This window comes from Oncorhynchus clarkii, chromosome 5 (genome assembly GCF_045791955.1).
Source record: "Oncorhynchus clarkii lewisi isolate Uvic-CL-2024 chromosome 5, UVic_Ocla_1.0, whole genome shotgun sequence".
NCBI lineage: Eukaryota > Metazoa > Chordata > Actinopteri > Salmoniformes > Salmonidae > Oncorhynchus > Oncorhynchus clarkii.
This window is the reverse complement of record NC_092151.1, coordinates 29439357-29458349: the sequence shown is the minus strand read 5'-3', so window position 1 is coordinate 29458349 and position 18993 is coordinate 29439357. Positions and strand designations below refer to the sequence as shown.

The window sequence follows — 18993 nt, the reverse complement described above, 5'->3', positions numbered from 1 at the left end:
TTTAAATGGAATTGTAAGAAGGCCTACTCTGTTTTAAACACAATTGATCTCTGCCGTTATGAATCATTATCAATCACCTTCCTATACAGTGTATTTGAATATTGCACCCTTTTAAAAAAGCCGTTAAAATATATATATATATATATCGTAATTTTATGCAAAAGCATATAAGAACCTTTTAATTTAGTTGTTGTAGGTTTACAAGATAAAACTGAAATCCTGAGCTCTATTTCGTACAACTACTTTGATATTTCGCCCTTCAAAATGTTTGCTAAATATTGGAAGGAAATCTATAGCCTATGTAAAGGCTATTGTTTAATTCATACACTTGAAATGAACAAATACTGGCATAAATAGTTTTTCAATATGGTTGAGCAGGGTGACTCTTGATGTGTCCATAGCTTTACCAGACAGAAAAATAAAAAGGTTAATGCATAGATAAGCAAATTATCTAATCCATGCGTTACCCCATTTCAATTAATTTAATTCCTCTCTTTATAAAGAATGGTCACTATCCACTGGCCCTGCAAGCTGAAGACTCTTAGGGTAATAAATGCTGAAATGCATTACATGTAAATCTATCTGAGAACGAATCCTATTCAGAGAGGGGGGACATTTCATTTGGGAAAGGGGACAAATGTAGGAAGGGGTCCCTCCTAAAAAGCAGCTGTTTCCACAATCTTTTTTGTGCCCGGTCACTCACCTTTTCACTATCTCTGCGTTCAAAACACCCCGTTCCATTTATAATCCATATATTTTCCATTCGAGTCCACATTCGCCAGAGCCAAACTTGCCTAGCTTTTCGGACCATCCCCTTATAGTTGTTGGGAAGAAAGGCGGAGTGCATGGGTGTCAAACTGTCCTCAAAACACCATGAACGATTGATTTGCAGCACTTTTCAGCCCCCTGACATTACTTGGAGAGGAACTGAATAGGAAACCCGCGAGCCGGGGATGGAATAAAGATGTTCTCTGCTGGAAGAGAAGGAAAACTGCTCATTTACCCCCAGTCCATCAAGCCCAAAAAATCGAGGAAAAAACAGAACTGTGGCTATTGAGAAGAAAGGGGCTGTATATACTCATCTAAATGCTGTCACAATGTACTGAAGGGCTATGAACAGCCATGAATATTAAACCGCTTACTTCAACAAGGGATAGAGAAGTGAACCAGCTTTGCATTACGACAATGCGGTAAAGCACGTTAAGCTTGTTTCTATTCTTTTATTCCCGCACTACAACTCCCTGGAAGAAATTGTTTATTGCCCACCACATGAATACAGAATGCATGAGAAAGAACGTTTAAGCAACTCCCAGACCCGATGACCTAATTTTGATGACAGTCAAACGTTTAAACTAATTGTTGAACCAGTTTAAAGTTGACAGCGTTTTCATTCTGTTTAAATAAACGTGGGACTCAAACCCTGAATTGTCCTTTAGGCCATTTGAATGGAATATGAAAACATGATTTTGACATGTTTAGCCGTATTTTATAGGAGACATTTGCTCTAGGTTATGATATGTTATACACATTTCAATTGTATTAATAGGCCCTAACATAGAAATGTTGATTTTATATGTCGATTTGTATATTCGACTAAATCTAGTGCTAAACTGGCGACGAGGTTGTTTTTTTGGAATGAGTTTCATGGAAGACAGTGTTGAACATCTCTAATGAAGAAAAAAATGGTATCTGGTTGGTGTGTGAAAGGTGTTGAATAATTGTCAGTGACTTAAACAAAATGTGTGACACTCCCCTAATTGGTTTTTGTTCGTTGAGGCCTATTTTACCATCGGATGCGCACAAAAACGTGCATGTGTGCAGTTAAGAGATAAGCCATTAATATTGCTGAGTAGCATTGGCTACTTCTCCGTCTCTCCATTTCACTTACTTACTCACTCACTCATTCAATTCAATTCTCTCTCTCTCTCGCTCTCGCTCTCTCTCTCTCTGAAAGGGGAGGACCGCCTAATAGAAGGGTCTTTTCTTCTGCTGGGGCAGGTCTATACCATAAGGGGAGTGTTGTTAATAGCTAATCAGAGAGGGGTCAGACCAGCCACATAGCCTACTGTATAAAGAGGACCCTCACTGCGAAAGGACGGAACATTTTCCAACCAGTCGTCTCACGGGAGGGAATATCCACTGTACATGTAGAGGCTTTCATATCTGACACCGCTGGCAGTAGTTTGCGAGATGGGCTCGGTACTACCCGCAGAGGCTTTAGCCCTAAAGTCTGGATTTAAATGTCAGAGTCGGTCCTTATCTGATATTATCACCTCAGACATTCTGCACAGTTTCTTGTATGGAAGGTGGAGAAATGTGATCGGGGAGCATCTGATGGAGGATAGACAGAGTAGCATCAGTCCCAAGACAGCCTTCACAGCTGAGGTCCTCGCGCAGTCCTTCGCAGGAGGTAAGTTGCCCCTTTTGGAATTCTTCCAATAACACCAGCCACGAGCCCAGGCCTGTTGCAATGTTTAAAATCCTAATATTTGGACATTTGTTTTTGTAGTAATAATACCAAATTGTGACAAATAATGAACTTTGAAATTGTACGTTTTATTTGACTATAACATTTACATTTGAGTAATTTAGCAGCCGTTCTTATCCAGAGCGTATTCATTCATCATAACATACAGTAGCTAGGTGGGACAACCACATATCACAGGCATAGCAAATAGGCCTACACTTGTCCTCAATAAAGAAGCTATCAGCAAAGTCAGAGCTAGAGGGGAGGGGGGGTGCAAATGTTGTTTCAGGGAAGTTTTTCTTTTATATGTATTTATTGGCGGTGGGGATTACTTAAGATACCATTTGAAGAGGTAGGGTTTCAGGTGCTTTCGGAAGATGGGCAGGGGCTCTGCTGTCCTAGCTTCAGGGGAAGCTGGTTCCAGCATTGGAGTGCCAGGGCAGAGAAGAACTTGGACTGGGCTGAGCGGGAGCTGCCCTCACGAGTCTTACCTAAAACAAAAATAGCCTAGATGTACTTTTTTATTTCACAACTTCTGTCTGTTGTTAGCCTATGGCAAGAAAAGGACCCCCTTGACAATAATTTACTAAAAAGTGTTAAAATAGGCCTTTAGTTAGAATGTATTCAGCCAAATAACATTAGTCAGGTCTCATCATGCATGTCGTTGAGAGTGAACCAAACAAGTGGGAACGTTCACTCCTCTGTTCTTCCCAAGGTCTATGTGACTTTCTCATTAGGTCTACTGTTCTCCTGTATTTTCCTTCATTGCCCCTTTTATTTGCACCCATTTAACGCATTAACTAATTTAGCGCTTTGAGACCTTGCATTTAGAAGCTTGTTAGGCGTGTAACTGTTGCTGACTGAAAGACGAAGGTTATTCAATTCATTTGGTTAACTTTGTGCTTGACCTGAGAACGTTTCCACTTAAACCGAGGGGAGAGAAAGGTTCCCTTTCTTTGATGTCCTGGATTTTATCCGGCATTCATCAATCTTCCGGAAGTCTATTTTCCTCCTTTGGCAGCTATGGGGCTCCGGCACTTTTCACTTTCTGTTCCCCAGATAATGCGCGGTGAAGGCTAAATATATTGCCATTCATACCATGTCAACCATCTAATCGCCTTTCCATTTTTTTGTTTGAGAAATTCCTGGGTCTTTTAAACAAGTCCTCATTTAATTCAGCGCAAATGTATTGCCAGAAAGTTCTTAAAGGATAATGAATTTGGAATTAGCCGTTTCTTTCAGTTGGACATAATGAATATCGCATCTGAAGCATGACCGATTGCTGGACCCTGAGCAATAGAATACCATTTAACCTCTATTCAGGCCGTCTTTTCGCAGTTTTAAATACATTTTCTTTGATTCTGACGTTAAATAATCCCAAGAGTTTTATTTTTTTACGTTTTGAATGAGAATGAAAATGCTTTCCGAGTTTTTTCTTCTTTTCAACAAACTTTCAATTCATCAATTTAATCGAATTAAACGGTGGATAAGAAGTTGCTTAATATTTCATGACCAAAATAAGATGCAATCTATTTGCTGTGTTGCCAAAATGTTAAACACCTAATTAATGAGAAGCATAAACATTATTTAAGACCACACACTGTTTAAGATGTTCCAATTCATAAAGTTTTATCAAACGGTTATCAAAGCATCATATTAGGTGAATTTTTTTATTCGAAATATGTGTTATATATATATATATATATATATCAACCATTTTGCTTTTTGGCCTTTATGCAAAGGACATGCAATAATATTAGCACTAATGCACAATGTCTGACTTAAACCACTCCTATCCTCAATGTATTTTAGGCAAATTGTTTAGCTTGGTTACTATTTCATACATTTCTCTTTCATGCATGGATGAATTGACGAAATTCACAACTTTGATGAATTGTACACAGAAGTAAAATAATCTATTTTTCTTTTCCCTGCAGAGGTTCAGAAGCTCTCCAGCCTGGTGCTGCCCAGTGAGGTGATCATTGCCCAGAGCTCTATCCCTGGCGAGGGCCTGGGCATTTTCTCCAAGACCTGGATCAAGGCGGGCACAGAGATGGGTCCGTTCACTGGCAGGGTAATCTCCCCTGAGCACGTAGACCTGCTCAAGAACAACAACCTCATGTGGGAGGTGAGAATCAGCTGGGCAGCTATAGGGATTGATCTGCTTTCACAATTAGGCAGGGAATAATGGAAGCAAGGCAACAATGGATCTCTGTGTATGCCATGTTTTTGTGGGGGAAGCACAGGTTTAAGGGGGGCATCCTCTGCCTTGTTCACAAGCTGTATGTACAAGAAGCTATATGTTAACATTGTACCAGACTCATAAGATTTTGCTGTTGTTCTTATAGGTGTTCAACGGGGACGGCACGGTGCGCTACTTCATTGATGCCAGCCAGGAGGACCATCGCAGCTGGATGACCTATATCAAGTGTGCACGCAACGAACAGGAGCAGAACCTGGAGGTGGTGCAGATCGGCAGCAGCATCTTCTACAGAGCTGCAGAGGTGAGAACCAAGCCAGATACTATCACTCCAAACTGACATGAAGCCTCTGGCATGTCAGCGTTTTATGTTGTTGCTGAAAAAATGACAAGTTCTGCTGTTAAGCCCATTCGTTTGTAGGCCTTCATTGTCTATAGATTGTCAAATCTATAGATTGACTGTAATTGAATTTCCCCTTGCCCATATAGAAGTAAGGGCAACCTATTGTCATCTACTGAACAGCGCAACCTTCTGGCGTTCCCGGTACTCCTGTTCAGTTTGAACATTTTCCTACTCTTGCTCTCTACAGACTATCCCCCCAGACCAGGAGCTGCTGGTGTGGTATGGAAACTCCCACAACACCTTCCTTGGTATTCCCGGCGTTCCCGGTACTGAGGAGCATCAGAGAAAGAGCCGGAATGGTGAGACCCTTGCCCCTCAGGCTACAGAGTGCGGGGGACAAAGACTGGCATTTGGGCAGCCACTCATGACCTCTTTAGAGCTGATTAATGTGGCTGTGGATAAACTGTATGGGCCTAGTGAGTATTTAGAAAACGAGATAACAGGCTTCTTTATCTGTGGGGCCAGTGTTTATGGGCTCTGCTGCAGACAACAGATTTACATCACTGTTATTTATTGCAAAGTACTGAAAATACACTGATTCTATCCCATGTTAAATTCAACATTAGAAACGTCAGTCACATTAGTTTGTGGATCAAACAACTCAGTCACTCTGATTTCTACTTTCCCCTGACAGAGGACTCTCACTCCTGTGACGGCTCTTCATCTTGCTCCCCCTCCTCCTCTTCTTCCTCGTCTGTGACCAGCCGCATGCGCTGCGTCATCTGCCACCGGGGCTTCAACTCTCGTAGCAACCTGCGCTCCCACATGCGCATCCACACCCTGGACAAGCCCTTCGTCTGTCGCTTCTGCAACCGCCGCTTCAGCCAGTCGTCCACCCTGCGCAACCACGTGCGCCTGCACACCGGAGAGCGCCCCTACAAGTGCCATGTGTGCCAGAGCGCCTACTCCCAACTGGCAGGGCTACGGGCACACCAGAAGAGTGCCAGGCACAGACCAGGGGCGGTGGCCGCAGACACTGCCTCCCAAGTCTCACCTCCTCCCCCACCGATCAACAGCCTGACCCAACACCAGGTCCCCCTGGTTCACCATATCCCCACCATAGTGCTATGACAGCAGAGAGGAGAGAGAGACACTTGCTAATGCAAACTACACTTTACCCATGCACACCTGGGTCACAGGTTGCGCTCTCTCTCTCTCTCTCTCTCTCTCTTAGGGGATGGGCAGCCACTCTTTGCTCGTGTGGCAGGCATTGCAATAACTTTGTGTTGGGCCAGATAGTATGACTGGTACAGACATTCTTAAACACTTTTTACTGGTTGCCTTATTTACAATCTAGTCTCCTTAGACTTACTGGATATTATGTTTGTAATTTTCACAAAAAAGGTCTCATGTTGAGGGTCAACTGTTCTACTAGTGCCTGCACAAAGAACCTGAACAAAGGACTGAATGTTGGTTTCAAGAGTATTTTGAGAGTAACTGTCAGTTTGTCTTTGTTTGTATACTCAAAACAGTATTGCAATGACGCAGGAGACCAAAGGAAATAGTGTTCTATTCAAGTCAATAATTCAATTGGTAAAGACAAGTACTCTGTATTTCAGATAATTATGTTTTACCATAACAAATTAAGATTTTGGGTGGTTCTGTCATGAATTCAACTTTACATCCTGTCAACTTAGCCCCACCAACTCAGGGAGACGGTTGCTTGAATTGTAAAGTAGCAAAGGAGAATTCAAATGAAATATACAGTATGTAGAAATTGGAGAGCAGCAGTGTACATTCATTTAAGCCTTGTCAAAATTTGACACTGTAATAGACACTTTATTTCTGTATATTCATGTAAAGCATTGTTTAATTCTGAACTGTATGTGAATGAAAATACATATGTGCTTTCCTTATATTCTAAATAAATAATGATATTAACAAGTCTGCATTGTGGTCTTTACTTTTGACCTTTTGGTAGCCTACTATGAAGCCTCCTAGCATGTTGTGAATGTTAATTAGCTGTGAAGGAAGCAATAAACCAACATTAAAAGCACACAAGCAGATACACTACATGACCAAAAGTATGTGGACATCTGCTTGTCGAACATCTCATTCCAAAATCATGGGCATGAATATGAAGTTGGTCCCCCTCCTTGCTGCTATAACAGCCACTCTTCTGGGAAGGCTTTCCACTAGATGTTGGAACATTGCTGAGGGGATTTGCTTCCATTCAGCCACATTAGGGATGTCAGACACTGATGTTGGGTAATTAGGCCTGGCTCGCAGTCGGAGTTCCAATTCATCCCAAAGGTGTTTGATGGGGTTGAGGTCAGGGCTCTGTGCAAGCCAGGCAAGTTCTTCCACACTGATCTCGACAAACCATTTCTGAAGGGACCTCACTTTGCACGGGGGCATTGTCATGTGGTTTTCGACTGCTGCCGCACCTGCTGTCTCAAATTCTGAATGCTCAGCTATGAAAAGCTGACCTTTTGCACCCTCTACAACCACTGTGATTATTATTATTTGACTCTGCTGGTCATCTATGAACGTTTGAACATCTTGGCCATGTGCCGTTACAATCTCCACCCAGTACAGCCAGAAGAGGACTGTCCACCCCTCAGAGCCTGGTTCCTTTCAAGGGTTCTTTCTAGGTTTCTACCTTTCTAGGGAGTTTTTCCTAGCCACTGTGCTTCTACATCTGCATTGCTTGCTGTTTGGGGTTTTAGGCTGGGTTTCTGTATAGCACTTTGTGATATCGGCTGATGTAAAAAGAGATTTAGAAAAATATTTGATTGAAATAGGAAAGGGTCTTCCCCAAACTGTTGCTTCAAAGTTGGAAGCACATAATTGTCTAGAATGTCATTGTATGCTGTAGCATTAAGATTTCCCTTCACTTGAACTAAGGGGCCTAGCTGGAACTATGAAAAACAGCCCCAGACAATTATTCTTCCTCCACCAAACTTTACAGTTGGCACTATACATTTGGCCAGGTAACATTCTCCTGGCATCCGCCAGACCCAGATTTGTCTGTCGGACTGCCAGATGTTGCAACCGAGGACAGATGATTTTTATGCTTTACACGGTTCAGCACTCGGCGGTCCTGTTCTGTGAGCTTGTGTGGCCTACCACTTCGCGTCTGAGCCGTTGTTGCTTCTAGACGTTTCACTTCACAAAAACAGCACTTACAGTTGACCAGGGCAGCTGTAGCAGGGCAGAAATTTTATGAACTGACTTGTTGGAAAGGTGGCATCCTATAACAGTGCCATGTTGAAAGTCACTGAGCTCTCCAGTAAGGCCATTCTACTGCCAATGTTTGTCTATGGAGATTGCATGGCTGCGTGCTGGTGCAGCTGAAATAGCTGCACTATACACTAATTTAATGGGGTGTCCACATACATTTCTATATTCAGTGCATAATGGAGCAATAATAATATTTATTTGGGAGGACAGTAGCTCCTCCCCACACCTCTGTGCGCCTCTTAGCGAGGCAGTGATTTTCATCTTCCTCCCTGGGTCTCCTGTGAGAGGCAGGGACTCCCTGTGGCCAGGTGTGTGTGTTGACTCACTGGCAGTGTTGAGTCTCTGGTGAGGGGTGAATAAGACCTTATTCTCTACCTGGGCAACGTTAATTGTGATTTCCCTGTTCATATGTTGGAGGAACCTGTAGTGGAGGCTGCATGGACTGTGGATGAGGTGCATCTTGAGGGAGGCAATTGTGGGGAGCCACATCCAGCAGTGGCCACACTGGCACATCTCAGCACCATCCTCCTGGCGGACCTGAAATGGGGGTGAATGTCTTCTTGTAGGTAGCTGGTCTTGAAGATGTGTGGTGTTTTGCCCCTGGATGTGAAACGTCTTACCACTCCCATCCAACTCGAACTTTAATGGTTCAGACCCTGAAGGTAACAGACATCAGTTGAAAAGCAATGTCCACACAAAGATGTTAACCACATTTTATGCTCTACATACAGGACCAGTCTAAAGTTTGGACACACCTAGTCATTCTTCAAAGTAGCCACCCTTTGCCTTGATGACAGTTTTGCACATTCTTGGCATTCTCTCAACAAGCTTCACCTGGAATGCTTTTCTACAATGTAGAAAATGTAAAAAAAAAAAAGAAAAACCCTTGAATGAGTAGGTGTCCAAACTTTTGACTGATTCTGTCTGGAGGTACGCTGGAGCCTTAGTCCCTTTTCAATGAGATAAGGCCTGGAGGCCTTGTGGTTTTGGAATGTCCTGGAGTGGATGGCAAGAGCCCTCGGCCTGGGCTCAGGGCTCAAAGTGTCTCACAGTAGGAATGCTGACCTAGGATCAGGTCTCCACCTCTCTATATATATTATTCATTGTGATTTAAAAGGCTAAACTGATCCAATATCAGCACTCCTACTCTGAGATGCTTTGTGGATACGGGCCCAGGACTCTCCAGAGCTCCCAACTGCAGCTGGAGCCAAACTCCATCAAGAGGAAGAAACTGTTAGACAGTGCAGAGAGAGAGAGGCACAATATGATCACACCTAACAGCAATACTGAAATCCACAAGATAAGTACAAATAATACAGACAGAATATTCCAACGAAATAACAACACAGCAAAAAGACTAGATTTATCTGGGGTGTTCCCCATACTGGAGCCATGCTGAGGCATTGGGTCCAGTGTAGCAGTGACAGAGGTGCTGGAGACAGTAGCCTCAGGGAGGAGGCTGGCTGGGACAGAGGCTCCAGGGCAGCTGTGTTGGAAAAATCTTCTCTCAGCCTCATTGCAAAATGTGTAGAATTGTATGAGATTAGCTATCAAACTGCAAATTGTTCTCTTTGCACAAAGGCAAAATGTGTACATTTACAGGAAGTTGGCTCAAATTTCTGCAGGCCCACCCACCAACGAATTTCTGGCTACACTACTGCTCCAGAGACTCCATCAGGACTAGTAGGCCAGGTTGGAGATTCGGTCTGACCTGTTAATGAATGGCAGACAAACATGCAATTAACAAACCAAAATATGTTTTACATGTTAAATTCCTTTTCATTCAAAAATGTCTTACTGATCACTCTGACACTTACCTGTCTCAAACAGACACCTTGGCTTCCAGGTGGCCTTCATACACTACTCTCTCTGCCAGAGTTTTTGGTTTGAAGACATTGGAATTCATTTTACACGATTTAAGCTTGCTTAGCAAAATTGTGTTATGAATGTAAATGTGTGTCTGCTGAAAAATCTGCATGTTTGGTTCTGTTTCCAGGGGGATTTTAATTATGAGGTAGCTAAAGGCCACTTCCCAAAATCTGGTTGAATCAACGTTGTCCACGTAATAAAAAAAACAATATTAATCACTGTGATGACGTTGAATCAATGTGGAAAACGGATTGGGATTTGCAAATCATCAACGTAAAGGAATTTCGTATTTTTTCAGCCAACTTTTAACCAAGCCCTGCTGCCGTCAGATGGCGCTATAATTCCTGATGTCATTTGACATTGGAGAATAACGTTGTTGTTGTTGATTTCCCGTTGAAGTCACGTTTGTTGACTTAACCAAATGTAAATTAAAACTAGATTTGAAATTACGTCTGTGCCCAGCGGGAGACTATTCCACAGAACTAGAATGACATTTTAGTTTATGGGGATAGTCATCAGTGACAATGACTGGGGTTAACATTGGTTTGGAAGAATACATACAAATAATACATTTATTGTTTTAATATCTGATTTTGTGTTTGTTTATTTATTGCCCTTTTTACACCTAATAATAATAAAAAATGCTGAAGGTGGGTTGAAGTACTGCTTCACGTTCACCTGATGGCGCAAGAAACTAAAAATAACCTCCAGCGTTCTTACGTAAACAATGTTTTTTGCAAAGCAGTTTGAAATATTGTGAAATAAATTATAAAATGAATGAATGTCCAGAGGCATTATTTAGATTTTATGAAAATCCGCAAAGGTAAATTCCAATGAGTGGTAAATTCTGGAAGTATCTGATGACGTCAATTACAAGCGCCGTTTGAGTTAACAGGACAGAATTCAGAAAGCATGGCTGCGAATATGAGATTGCCAACTATTCGGAAACAAGTATCGTTATCATCCTCTCTGTCTGCTTTGGATGGAAAAGATCTAGTTGTTCCCGGTGATGTGATCACATCAGATACAGGGTTTATGAGGTATGTCTACAAACTTGTATGAACATCACGAGAACAAGGTAACAGTCTGTCAACATGCTGCTCCCATCTAATACAATTTTGAGTCTGAGTTTTATCTCTTTACTGTAAATCAATATTAATCGACGTCTTTACCTCTTTGCTTTGGATAGGTAGCTAGCTATATAGCTAGGAAGCTATTGATTGTTATTTACTAGATATCTCAGGTCTCACTTGTTAGTGCATAAATGCACTACATGATCAAAAGTATGTGGACACCTGCTCGTCGAACATCTCATTCCAAAATCATGAAACAGCCCCTGTCAGCAACAGGTATGGCTGAATACAATAATTTAAAGGGACGTCCACATACGTTTGTGTATATATAGTGTAATATTCTGCAAGTGTCACTCGTAGAGTAGCTAAGGTTAGGCTTACCTATTTACTTGATTATTGTTAATTTAGTTTCTCTTAAATTAATCATAACTTATACCAAGTTAATTTGAATGATGTTGACGGGCAGTAATTTACATGCATACAGGACATTGAAAGTGGGTATATAGTGAGTCATGACTAGACCATAGATGCTTTTCATTCTAGGGGTCATGGGACTTACATGGATGAAGAAAAACTAACAGCCTCTGTGGCAGGAGAGGTGGAGAGAGTGAACAAGCTCATCTGTGTACGGCCGCTCAAGACCAGGTAAGTGGACCAGGTGCCACAGTAATGTCTGTAATCCTAGGGTTAGATTTACCCCACTGGTTAGCTACTGACTCTGTTTTAATACAACTTTTCCATTGCGCAGCATCTGCTTTTATTGTTTACAGACTGTTTGTCTGTAAAAAAAAACAATCACTTTTTATCACTTGTGCCATCTTTATCTGTTCTTATTCCCAGGTTCAACGGGGAGGTTGGAGATGTGGTGGTTGGGAGGATCACAGAGGTATGTTTCTGTTTGAAGTGGTGACCGAGTCAGTAAAGCTAATAGTGCCCTGGGGTGATCGTGCTTCTCCTGGTTGGAGCTTAGTGTTTGTCTGCCATTTTGTAGGTGCAGCAGAAGCGCTGGAAGGTGGACACCAACTCCAGACTGGACTCTGTGTTGCTGCTGTCCTCTGTAAATCTGCCCGGAGGAGAGCTGGTGAGTGGAATGGACAGCATATATCTGGGAATTAGGAAATGTGGTTGTTCCTCTTAGCACCCGGTGCAACCAAGTAGTACTGACACTTGGTAAAACGTCTTTGGATATTTGTTTACGTTCTTTCTCGGTCTTACCATCAATCAATCTTTCTATATCTGTCCTTCTTAGAGGAGACGGTCAGCAGAAGATGAGCTCACCATGAGAGACTACCTTCAGGAGGGGGACCTCATCAGTGTATCCTCTGATGTTTATCACCAACCTGGGCCCTTCTGCCTTTATAATGTCCATCCTACCTTCCAGCCTACTCTACATGGAATTTTTTATTATGTTTAGATTCCCTTGGCTCTACCATCTACAAGTAGCAAGTGTTATACTCTCATTGATTATGCATTATATTTTGTATGTAACTATGGTCAAAATTCTCCTTGACCGAGTTTACGTTCAGGCAGAGGTACAGTCTGTTTTCTCAGATGGGGCGCTCTCTCTTCACACCCGCAGTTTAAAGTATGGAAAGGTATTTTTTTTTTTTTCTTCTGTGTAAATACCCTTTTTTAAGTGATTGAAAATGTAAACCATTTTCCTATTATCTTATTCCTTTGCATCTACATCACATCAGTTGGGGCAAGGAGTTCTTGTGCAGCTATCTCCCTCTTTGATCAAGAGACAGAAAACCCACTTCCACAACCTGCCTTGTGGGGCCTCTATCATCCTGGGCAATAATGGCTTTGTGTGGCTGTACCCCACCCCAGGACATCAGGACGAGGAGGCTGGAGGATACTACACCAGTCTTGAGGTAAGAGCTGCCTGGGGCTACACAGCTTTGACCGGGAATACAATGGATCCAACCTCTATGTAGATACACACACATTTTAGTAGCACTTCATTGTATCGTTCAACAAGACATAACGGCTTTACTTTCACTAGATTGTTATATTATCTACGCTGACCCTTCTGTTCCCACCTTTTCACCTCACTGTAACCTCTCTCTCCGCCTTGCCCTCTTAGCCTGTCTCTCTCTCAGATCGGGAGGTGATCTCACGGTTGAGGAACTGCTTGTTGGCCTTGGGGGCACACAAGGTGCTTCTGTACGACACCAGTGTGCTCTACTGTTACGAGTCATCACTCCCACACCAGGTAACACTGTCTATACTGATCTAGGTAATGGAAAGAGGGTCTGAGGGAAGCAAACCTTTACATTAATTCAATTAGATCATTCTTTCGAAAGGGACTCGACCAAAGCCATTTTGTATGACACATGATCTATAGCCATCCAAGTCCTAATGATGTTGCATTTTTAGCTAATTTCATCAGACTTCAAAGAGTTCACAAAGCATATTGAGTTACAGGTTTCTCTCTTTCTAGATCAAGGATATCTTAAAACCAGAGGTGATGGAGGAGATTGTGATGATGACACGTCAGAAACTTGTCGAACTGGAGGGTTAGAGTACCAGATGCAACCTTCCTTAACGTAATGGAAGGTTTGTGTTCCCTGCATTCCAAGTTTAGGCATCAAGGCCTTAACCACATTGGGGACTGAACCTAAACCCAAGTTCTGAACTTGTCTCTCAAGCAGAAGATACCGTGACCTGTATATCCCCTTTTTGATACAATCTTCTGGCTTCACTAGGAAATGTATTTCTCTGCAGTTTAGTTTATGAAGCTAAAAATATAAACACATCAAGTGTTGGTCTCATGTTTCATGAGCTGAAATGAAAAAAATCCAGTAATTTACCATACACACACACAGTTTATTTCTCTCAATTTGTGTGCACAAATTTGTTCACATCCCTGTTAGTGAGCATCTCTCCTTTGCCAAGATAATCCATCCACCTGACAGCTGTGGCATATCAAGAATCTGATTAAACAGCATGATCATTGCACAGGTGCACCTTGTGCTGGGGACAATAAAAGGCCACTTTTAAAATGTTCAGTTTTGTCACACAACACAATACTACAGATGTCTCAAGTTTAGAGGGAGCATGCTGACCACCAGAGCTCTTACCAGATAATTTTATGTTCATTTCTCTACTATAAACTGCCCCCAGTGTCGTTTTTAGAGAATTTGGCCGTACGTCCAACCGGCCTCACATGTAACCACGCCAGCCCAGGACCTCCACATCTGGCTTCTTCACCTATGGGATAGTCTGAGGGGACGTGGTGAGGAGTATTTCTATCTGTAATAAAGAAACTTATTCTGATTGTCTGGGCCTGGCTCCCCAGTGGGTGGGCCTGGCTGCCAAGTGTGTGGGCCTATGCTTTCTAAGGCCCATCCATGGCTGCACCCCTGCATACTTATTTACTTATATGAACTGTAATTCAGTAAACTTTGAAGTTGTTTATTTTTGTTAAGTATATAAACTATAGCTATGTTTCTCAATAGACACCTATATTGGAGAGGGATGGTAATTGATTTACTGAATTAAAATGTTCCTGCATTCTGCAACCAAGGACCCAGCTGTTCCTCATTTCTTTGTGGTTGTTTTTTAGAGAACTAGTAGAGGACTGTTGATAATGTGTCATACTTTTGTATGAATAACTACTTTCGAGAATTAAATACACAAACCTACTAATGCCTCAAGCTATCAGTGTGTGAAACCTTTCTCTTATCATGCTTGTAAGTAGTGCGTTTTTATTTTGAGGTTTCCCAATTAGATTATTTTACTTCAAGGGCACATGAGATATCCTTGTGGAGGAATCTTAGACAGCCTCCCAATGTACATAAAAAAAGTGTTTTTCCTCACATAATTATTTTTATGTTTTGTTTACTCCTTTCCAAAGATGAGTTAAAGTCAGTAAATACAAAATAGGGAAGGAAAATGCATACCAGCTTGCAAAGCCTTCCTCCTAACGTTTTGGTTCATAAAATCAACTTTACTGCCTGCCCTTTACCTTTAGTGAAACTGCTATTGATCAACAGTTGATCATTTGCTGTCCTTTTATGTCAAGTCTATGACGTGTGCTACATTTACATGGGACATGACATACTGTATGTACTATCACAGCAGATATTGTCTGGGTTCCATCTAGTTGCCCACGCATGAACGCACGCTCTGACGTAAAACGTATCCCCACCCCCATATTTCAGTAAACCACCTTGCGTACGGAAATATGGCGGCCTCAGCGACGACTGTCCTACCGGTGTATATTGTTAAGATTTTATCGAAAGAGCAATAAATACGTTTAGAAACGACGAACTTGCTAGTTGCACATGTTGAGAAGGAGCTGCGAAAACGCCCAAGCAACACACTGGTTGGTTCGAGAAGTTTGGAGTATGCGCCTTGGTTAAAGTGCCTGGGTTGGGGTGCACGGGAGAGAAACTCCGCAAGACAGAAAGAGTGGACACGAAGTTTGAATAGGAATTGAATACTAAGGGTTGGGGGGGACACTGGACAGTTCGGCAAACCTTTATTAATGTTGTCAATATTGAGTCAAACGAGACGACGAAGTACACCGTCCGAAGTTAGAACTGGTTATTAGGTAGACTGTTCCGATGTTAATTCCCAGGGTCTCGCGCGGCGTACCACCATCTAGCCAGTAAGCTAGCTCCATCGTTAGCTGGAGCTAGTTCGCTAGCTAGTATTCCAACAAACAAAATGTTGCACAGCCATTCTTGCATCTCCATAGCTACTAAATAACATTAAGTTGTCAGAAATGGCATTCAAATACAGAGCATTTGCTTTCTGGTGAAGCAAGTGCCTACCATCTGAGTAATGCCAACGTTCGTTAGCTAAGTTTCCCACGATTTTTCCTCAAACACATTTTATCCCGCGGTAGCGTCTTGTCATGCATAATTGTGGCCTGAAAAACACTGCGAGATGTCCAGATGACAGCAAAATGTTAGCTGAATGTCAAATATACAATCAGTCATGACAAATCAGTGGATTGCATGGTGTTGAAAATCAATACGTTTGTTGACCAAATATGGAACGTAGGCCTACATTCTATTATTACATGCTGGATGAATGTATGCCATCATAATTAGGCCTTAGATCTTCATGAATGTGTCTTGATTGGGGCTCCTCCAGTATCCTCCTATGTGACTGCTTGTGTCTTAAATAAAAGACACAAGTGCCATAAGAGACCAGATCTCATCTGACAGTAAGACTCTACCAAAGCAGTCAATGCATGATCAAGAGGGTGGAATCAGTGAGAAGGACTTGCCGGTCTATTTGCCGTTGCATTGACCTCCATCAAAACCCCCTGGATTGGTGTCAGCGGTGGGATGCAGAAGTGAACATCTGGAGAGGCCAAACTGACTGAGGGAAATCACATCACGGAGGTGGTCCCTGCTCTCCATCCCCTAGCCACCAGGTGCCCCGGACCCAGGCACTGAGAGAGCCCAGTTTGGAGACCCGGCTGCGGCCTGGCACCCTGCCCTTATGGGGCAGCAGCCGGGGAAGTTTGTTGGGGACCAGAGGAGACCGAGTCTGCCGGCGCTGCACTTCATCAAGGGTGGGAAGAGAGAGTCATCACGACATGGGGCCCATCACTGTAACGTCTTCGCTGTGCATGGTAAGAACACACTGTTTCTGTACAATAACATCAGACTGAAGACGGCAAGGCCGTGCGGTTGAGTCTGTTTCTGCAGAAACATGGACCCTTAACAACGTGATGAAACTTTGTTGCTCTTTGCTAAAACAAGCAAGGTGTTATAGATGACCAGCACACATAGAAAGGTGCAGCAGCAGCACACAAATATAATCTATGGCAGCACATGCAGTCAGGAGTGGAAGAGAGGAACAAATGTGTGTCAAAAATAATTATACTGAACAAAAATATAAACTCAACATGTAACCATTTCAATTGAAGTTTTCATGTTTTTCAATCAACAAACAAATCACATTCACAGATGTAGCAGACATAAATAATACAATAAAATATAAAACAAAACAAACACATTTACAGCAGCACTATCTGTGATCATGTTAGCTATTTTATTAGCTGAGACAATGAGCAAATAATTAGTTTTTACAGCACCTTTCACAACATGTATATACACTCATCTCCCAAATCACCCCATTCACTCTGTCCAATTTTAAATATAGTTGAGTAGTGGAGACCAGACTCTATCAAACCTGGGCTGTCTCTTGCGGAGGTCATAAGTGAGCTTTTCAAGAGGAAGGAAGTCAACAATCTACATTTTAAATGTAGGAGAGGAATTAGATGCCCACAATAGGTGAATAATTTTTTTTAGAAAAGTATGTGATAGTCATAAACACATTTTCTCTGTCTGGATCAAGAACAAAGTCCCGCTGGGCATTAAGAAGATAGAGACGGGATCATATCAAACTGTACATCTAGTATGCTCTGTGCAGCAGTATGTATAGATTGTCAGATTTTGGCAATCTCTCTACAACTCCAGAATACATGCATATAGGTTCCACTTTCAGAGATAGAAACGTCTGTATTCATTCTAAGTAGTCTCACTGTGGTGTAATAAAATGTGTAAAAAAATATATATTTAGATTCTTTATTTTTTACATTAGTAGAGGAGCAGTATACCCTGCCGCAAACATCCGCCCATAACTCATCACTGATAGTCAGACAGGTTCTTTTCCCACATTTCTTTTGAAGGAGTGAAGGAGGAGCCCACATTCTCAGAAAGGATTCAAGATATAGGAGATTTTGCCTTTGATGGATTGTGCTGTAGCAAGAAGGTTCTCAACTTCATTCAGCTGAGCTCTAAAACCTCCCCTTGGAAGTGAATGAGGAAATTACATGTCTAATTTAAAGATCTGAAAAAAAAGAAAATCGATTTTTTTTAATTCACGGCAGCGCACTTGAAAGGATTTCAGTGTAGTTGTGTTCGGATGAAACAGGTCTGAAAAGGTATGCCGGAGATTAAAGTTGGCATTACTCAGGGCTTTTGGCAAGTCTGGGTTGCATACTATAGGCGAGTGAGAGCGTATCTGAGAGGAAATGCCAAGGTATTTCTTACAGTCCTTCCATCCTAGTAGAGTGCTGTAAATCACAAAGGTTTTGGCAATGTTGCCCACTTCACTAAAGTTATTAATGAATACAATTGAGTTTAGGGGCAATGAAACACAGGATTGGGCCTCTATCTGAATCCACATTGCGTCTTGTCCGTTTGTGATTCATGTTAGCATGTTGCGAATTTGGGCAGACCAGCAGTACAATTGAGGCAGGGAAGGGCAAGACTCTCCTTAGATTCAGGTTTCGAAAGAGTGGAAAACTTGATCCTAGGTGTTTTTTTGCCCCATTATAAATTTGGTGATGCTTTGGTTGGTAGTTTTGAAAAAAGAAACTGGGAGATGGCATGGGATCATCTGAAATAAATAGTTCAGTCTAGGGAGGATCTTCATATGGGTAACATTGATTCTTTTGACTAGTTTGTGTTACAAAGATTCCACGGTATTGAAACCCCTGTCTTTCATTGGAACAGGCAGAGTGTCTTCATTTATTTATCTGTTAATTTACCAGGTAAGTTGACTGAGAACACGTTCTCTTTTATAGCAACAACCTGGGGAATAGTTACAGGGGAGAGGAGGGGGATGAATGTGCCAATTGTAAGCTGGGGATGATCAGGTAGCCATGATGGTTTGAGGGCCAGATTGGGAATTTAGCCTGGACACCGGGGTTAATGCCCCTACTCTTACGATAAGTGCCATGGGATCTTTAATGACCTCAGAGAGTCAGGACACCCATTTAACATCCCACCCGAAAGACAGCACCTTGTCTTGTGCCACATCCCAAAGG

General features: G+C 42.2%; 2 protein-coding genes across 2 annotated transcripts; both read left to right on the top strand.

Annotated features, from left to right (window-relative positions):
• The first annotated feature begins 2190 nt into the window (after positions 1-2190).
• Positions 2191-6141, top strand: LOC139409948 (PR domain zinc finger protein 12-like). The gene is made up of 5 exons (XM_071155356.1): positions 2191-2410; positions 4405-4595; positions 4816-4971; positions 5258-5369; positions 5705-6141. The coding sequence occupies exons 1-5, from the start codon at positions 2191-2193 to the stop codon at positions 6139-6141; spliced, it is 1116 nt and encodes a 371-aa protein (XP_071011457.1).
• Positions 6142-10996: 4855 nt separating this feature from the next.
• On the top strand, positions 10997-14856 carry LOC139409947 (exosome complex component RRP4-like). The gene is made up of 9 exons (XM_071155355.1): positions 10997-11162; positions 11739-11840; positions 12036-12081; positions 12187-12276; positions 12445-12510; positions 12722-12790; positions 12893-13069; positions 13282-13410; positions 13639-14856. The coding sequence occupies exons 1-9, from the start codon at positions 11035-11037 to the stop codon at positions 13717-13719; spliced, it is 888 nt and encodes a 295-aa protein (XP_071011456.1). The 5' UTR covers positions 10997-11034; the 3' UTR covers positions 13720-14856.
• Positions 14857-18993: the final 4137 nt, after the last annotated feature.

What these genes read in the sequence shown, in the direction of transcription:
- LOC139409948 (XM_071155356.1), top strand. Translation starts at nt 2,191, where the DNA reads ATGGGCTCGGTACTACCCGCAGAGGCTTTAGCCCTAAAGTCTGGATTT. An exon ending in CGCGCAGTCCTTCGCAGGAG is followed by an intron (nt 2,411 to 4,404) that starts GTAAGTTGCCCC and finishes TTTTCCCTGCAG; the next exon opens with AGGTTCAGAAGCTCTCCAGC. An exon ending in TCTTCTACAGAGCTGCAGAG is followed by an intron (nt 4,972 to 5,257) that starts GTGAGAACCAAG and finishes TGCTCTCTACAG; the next exon opens with ACTATCCCCCCAGACCAGGA.
- LOC139409947 (XM_071155355.1), top strand. Translation starts at nt 11,035, where the DNA reads ATGGCTGCGAATATGAGATTGCCAACTATTCGGAAACAAGTATCGTTA. An exon ending in AGGAGGGGGACCTCATCAGT is followed by an intron (nt 12,511 to 12,721) that starts GTATCCTCTGAT and finishes GTTTACGTTCAG; the next exon opens with GCAGAGGTACAGTCTGTTTT. An exon ending in AGTCATCACTCCCACACCAG is followed by an intron (nt 13,411 to 13,638) that starts GTAACACTGTCT and finishes CTCTCTTTCTAG; the next exon opens with ATCAAGGATATCTTAAAACC.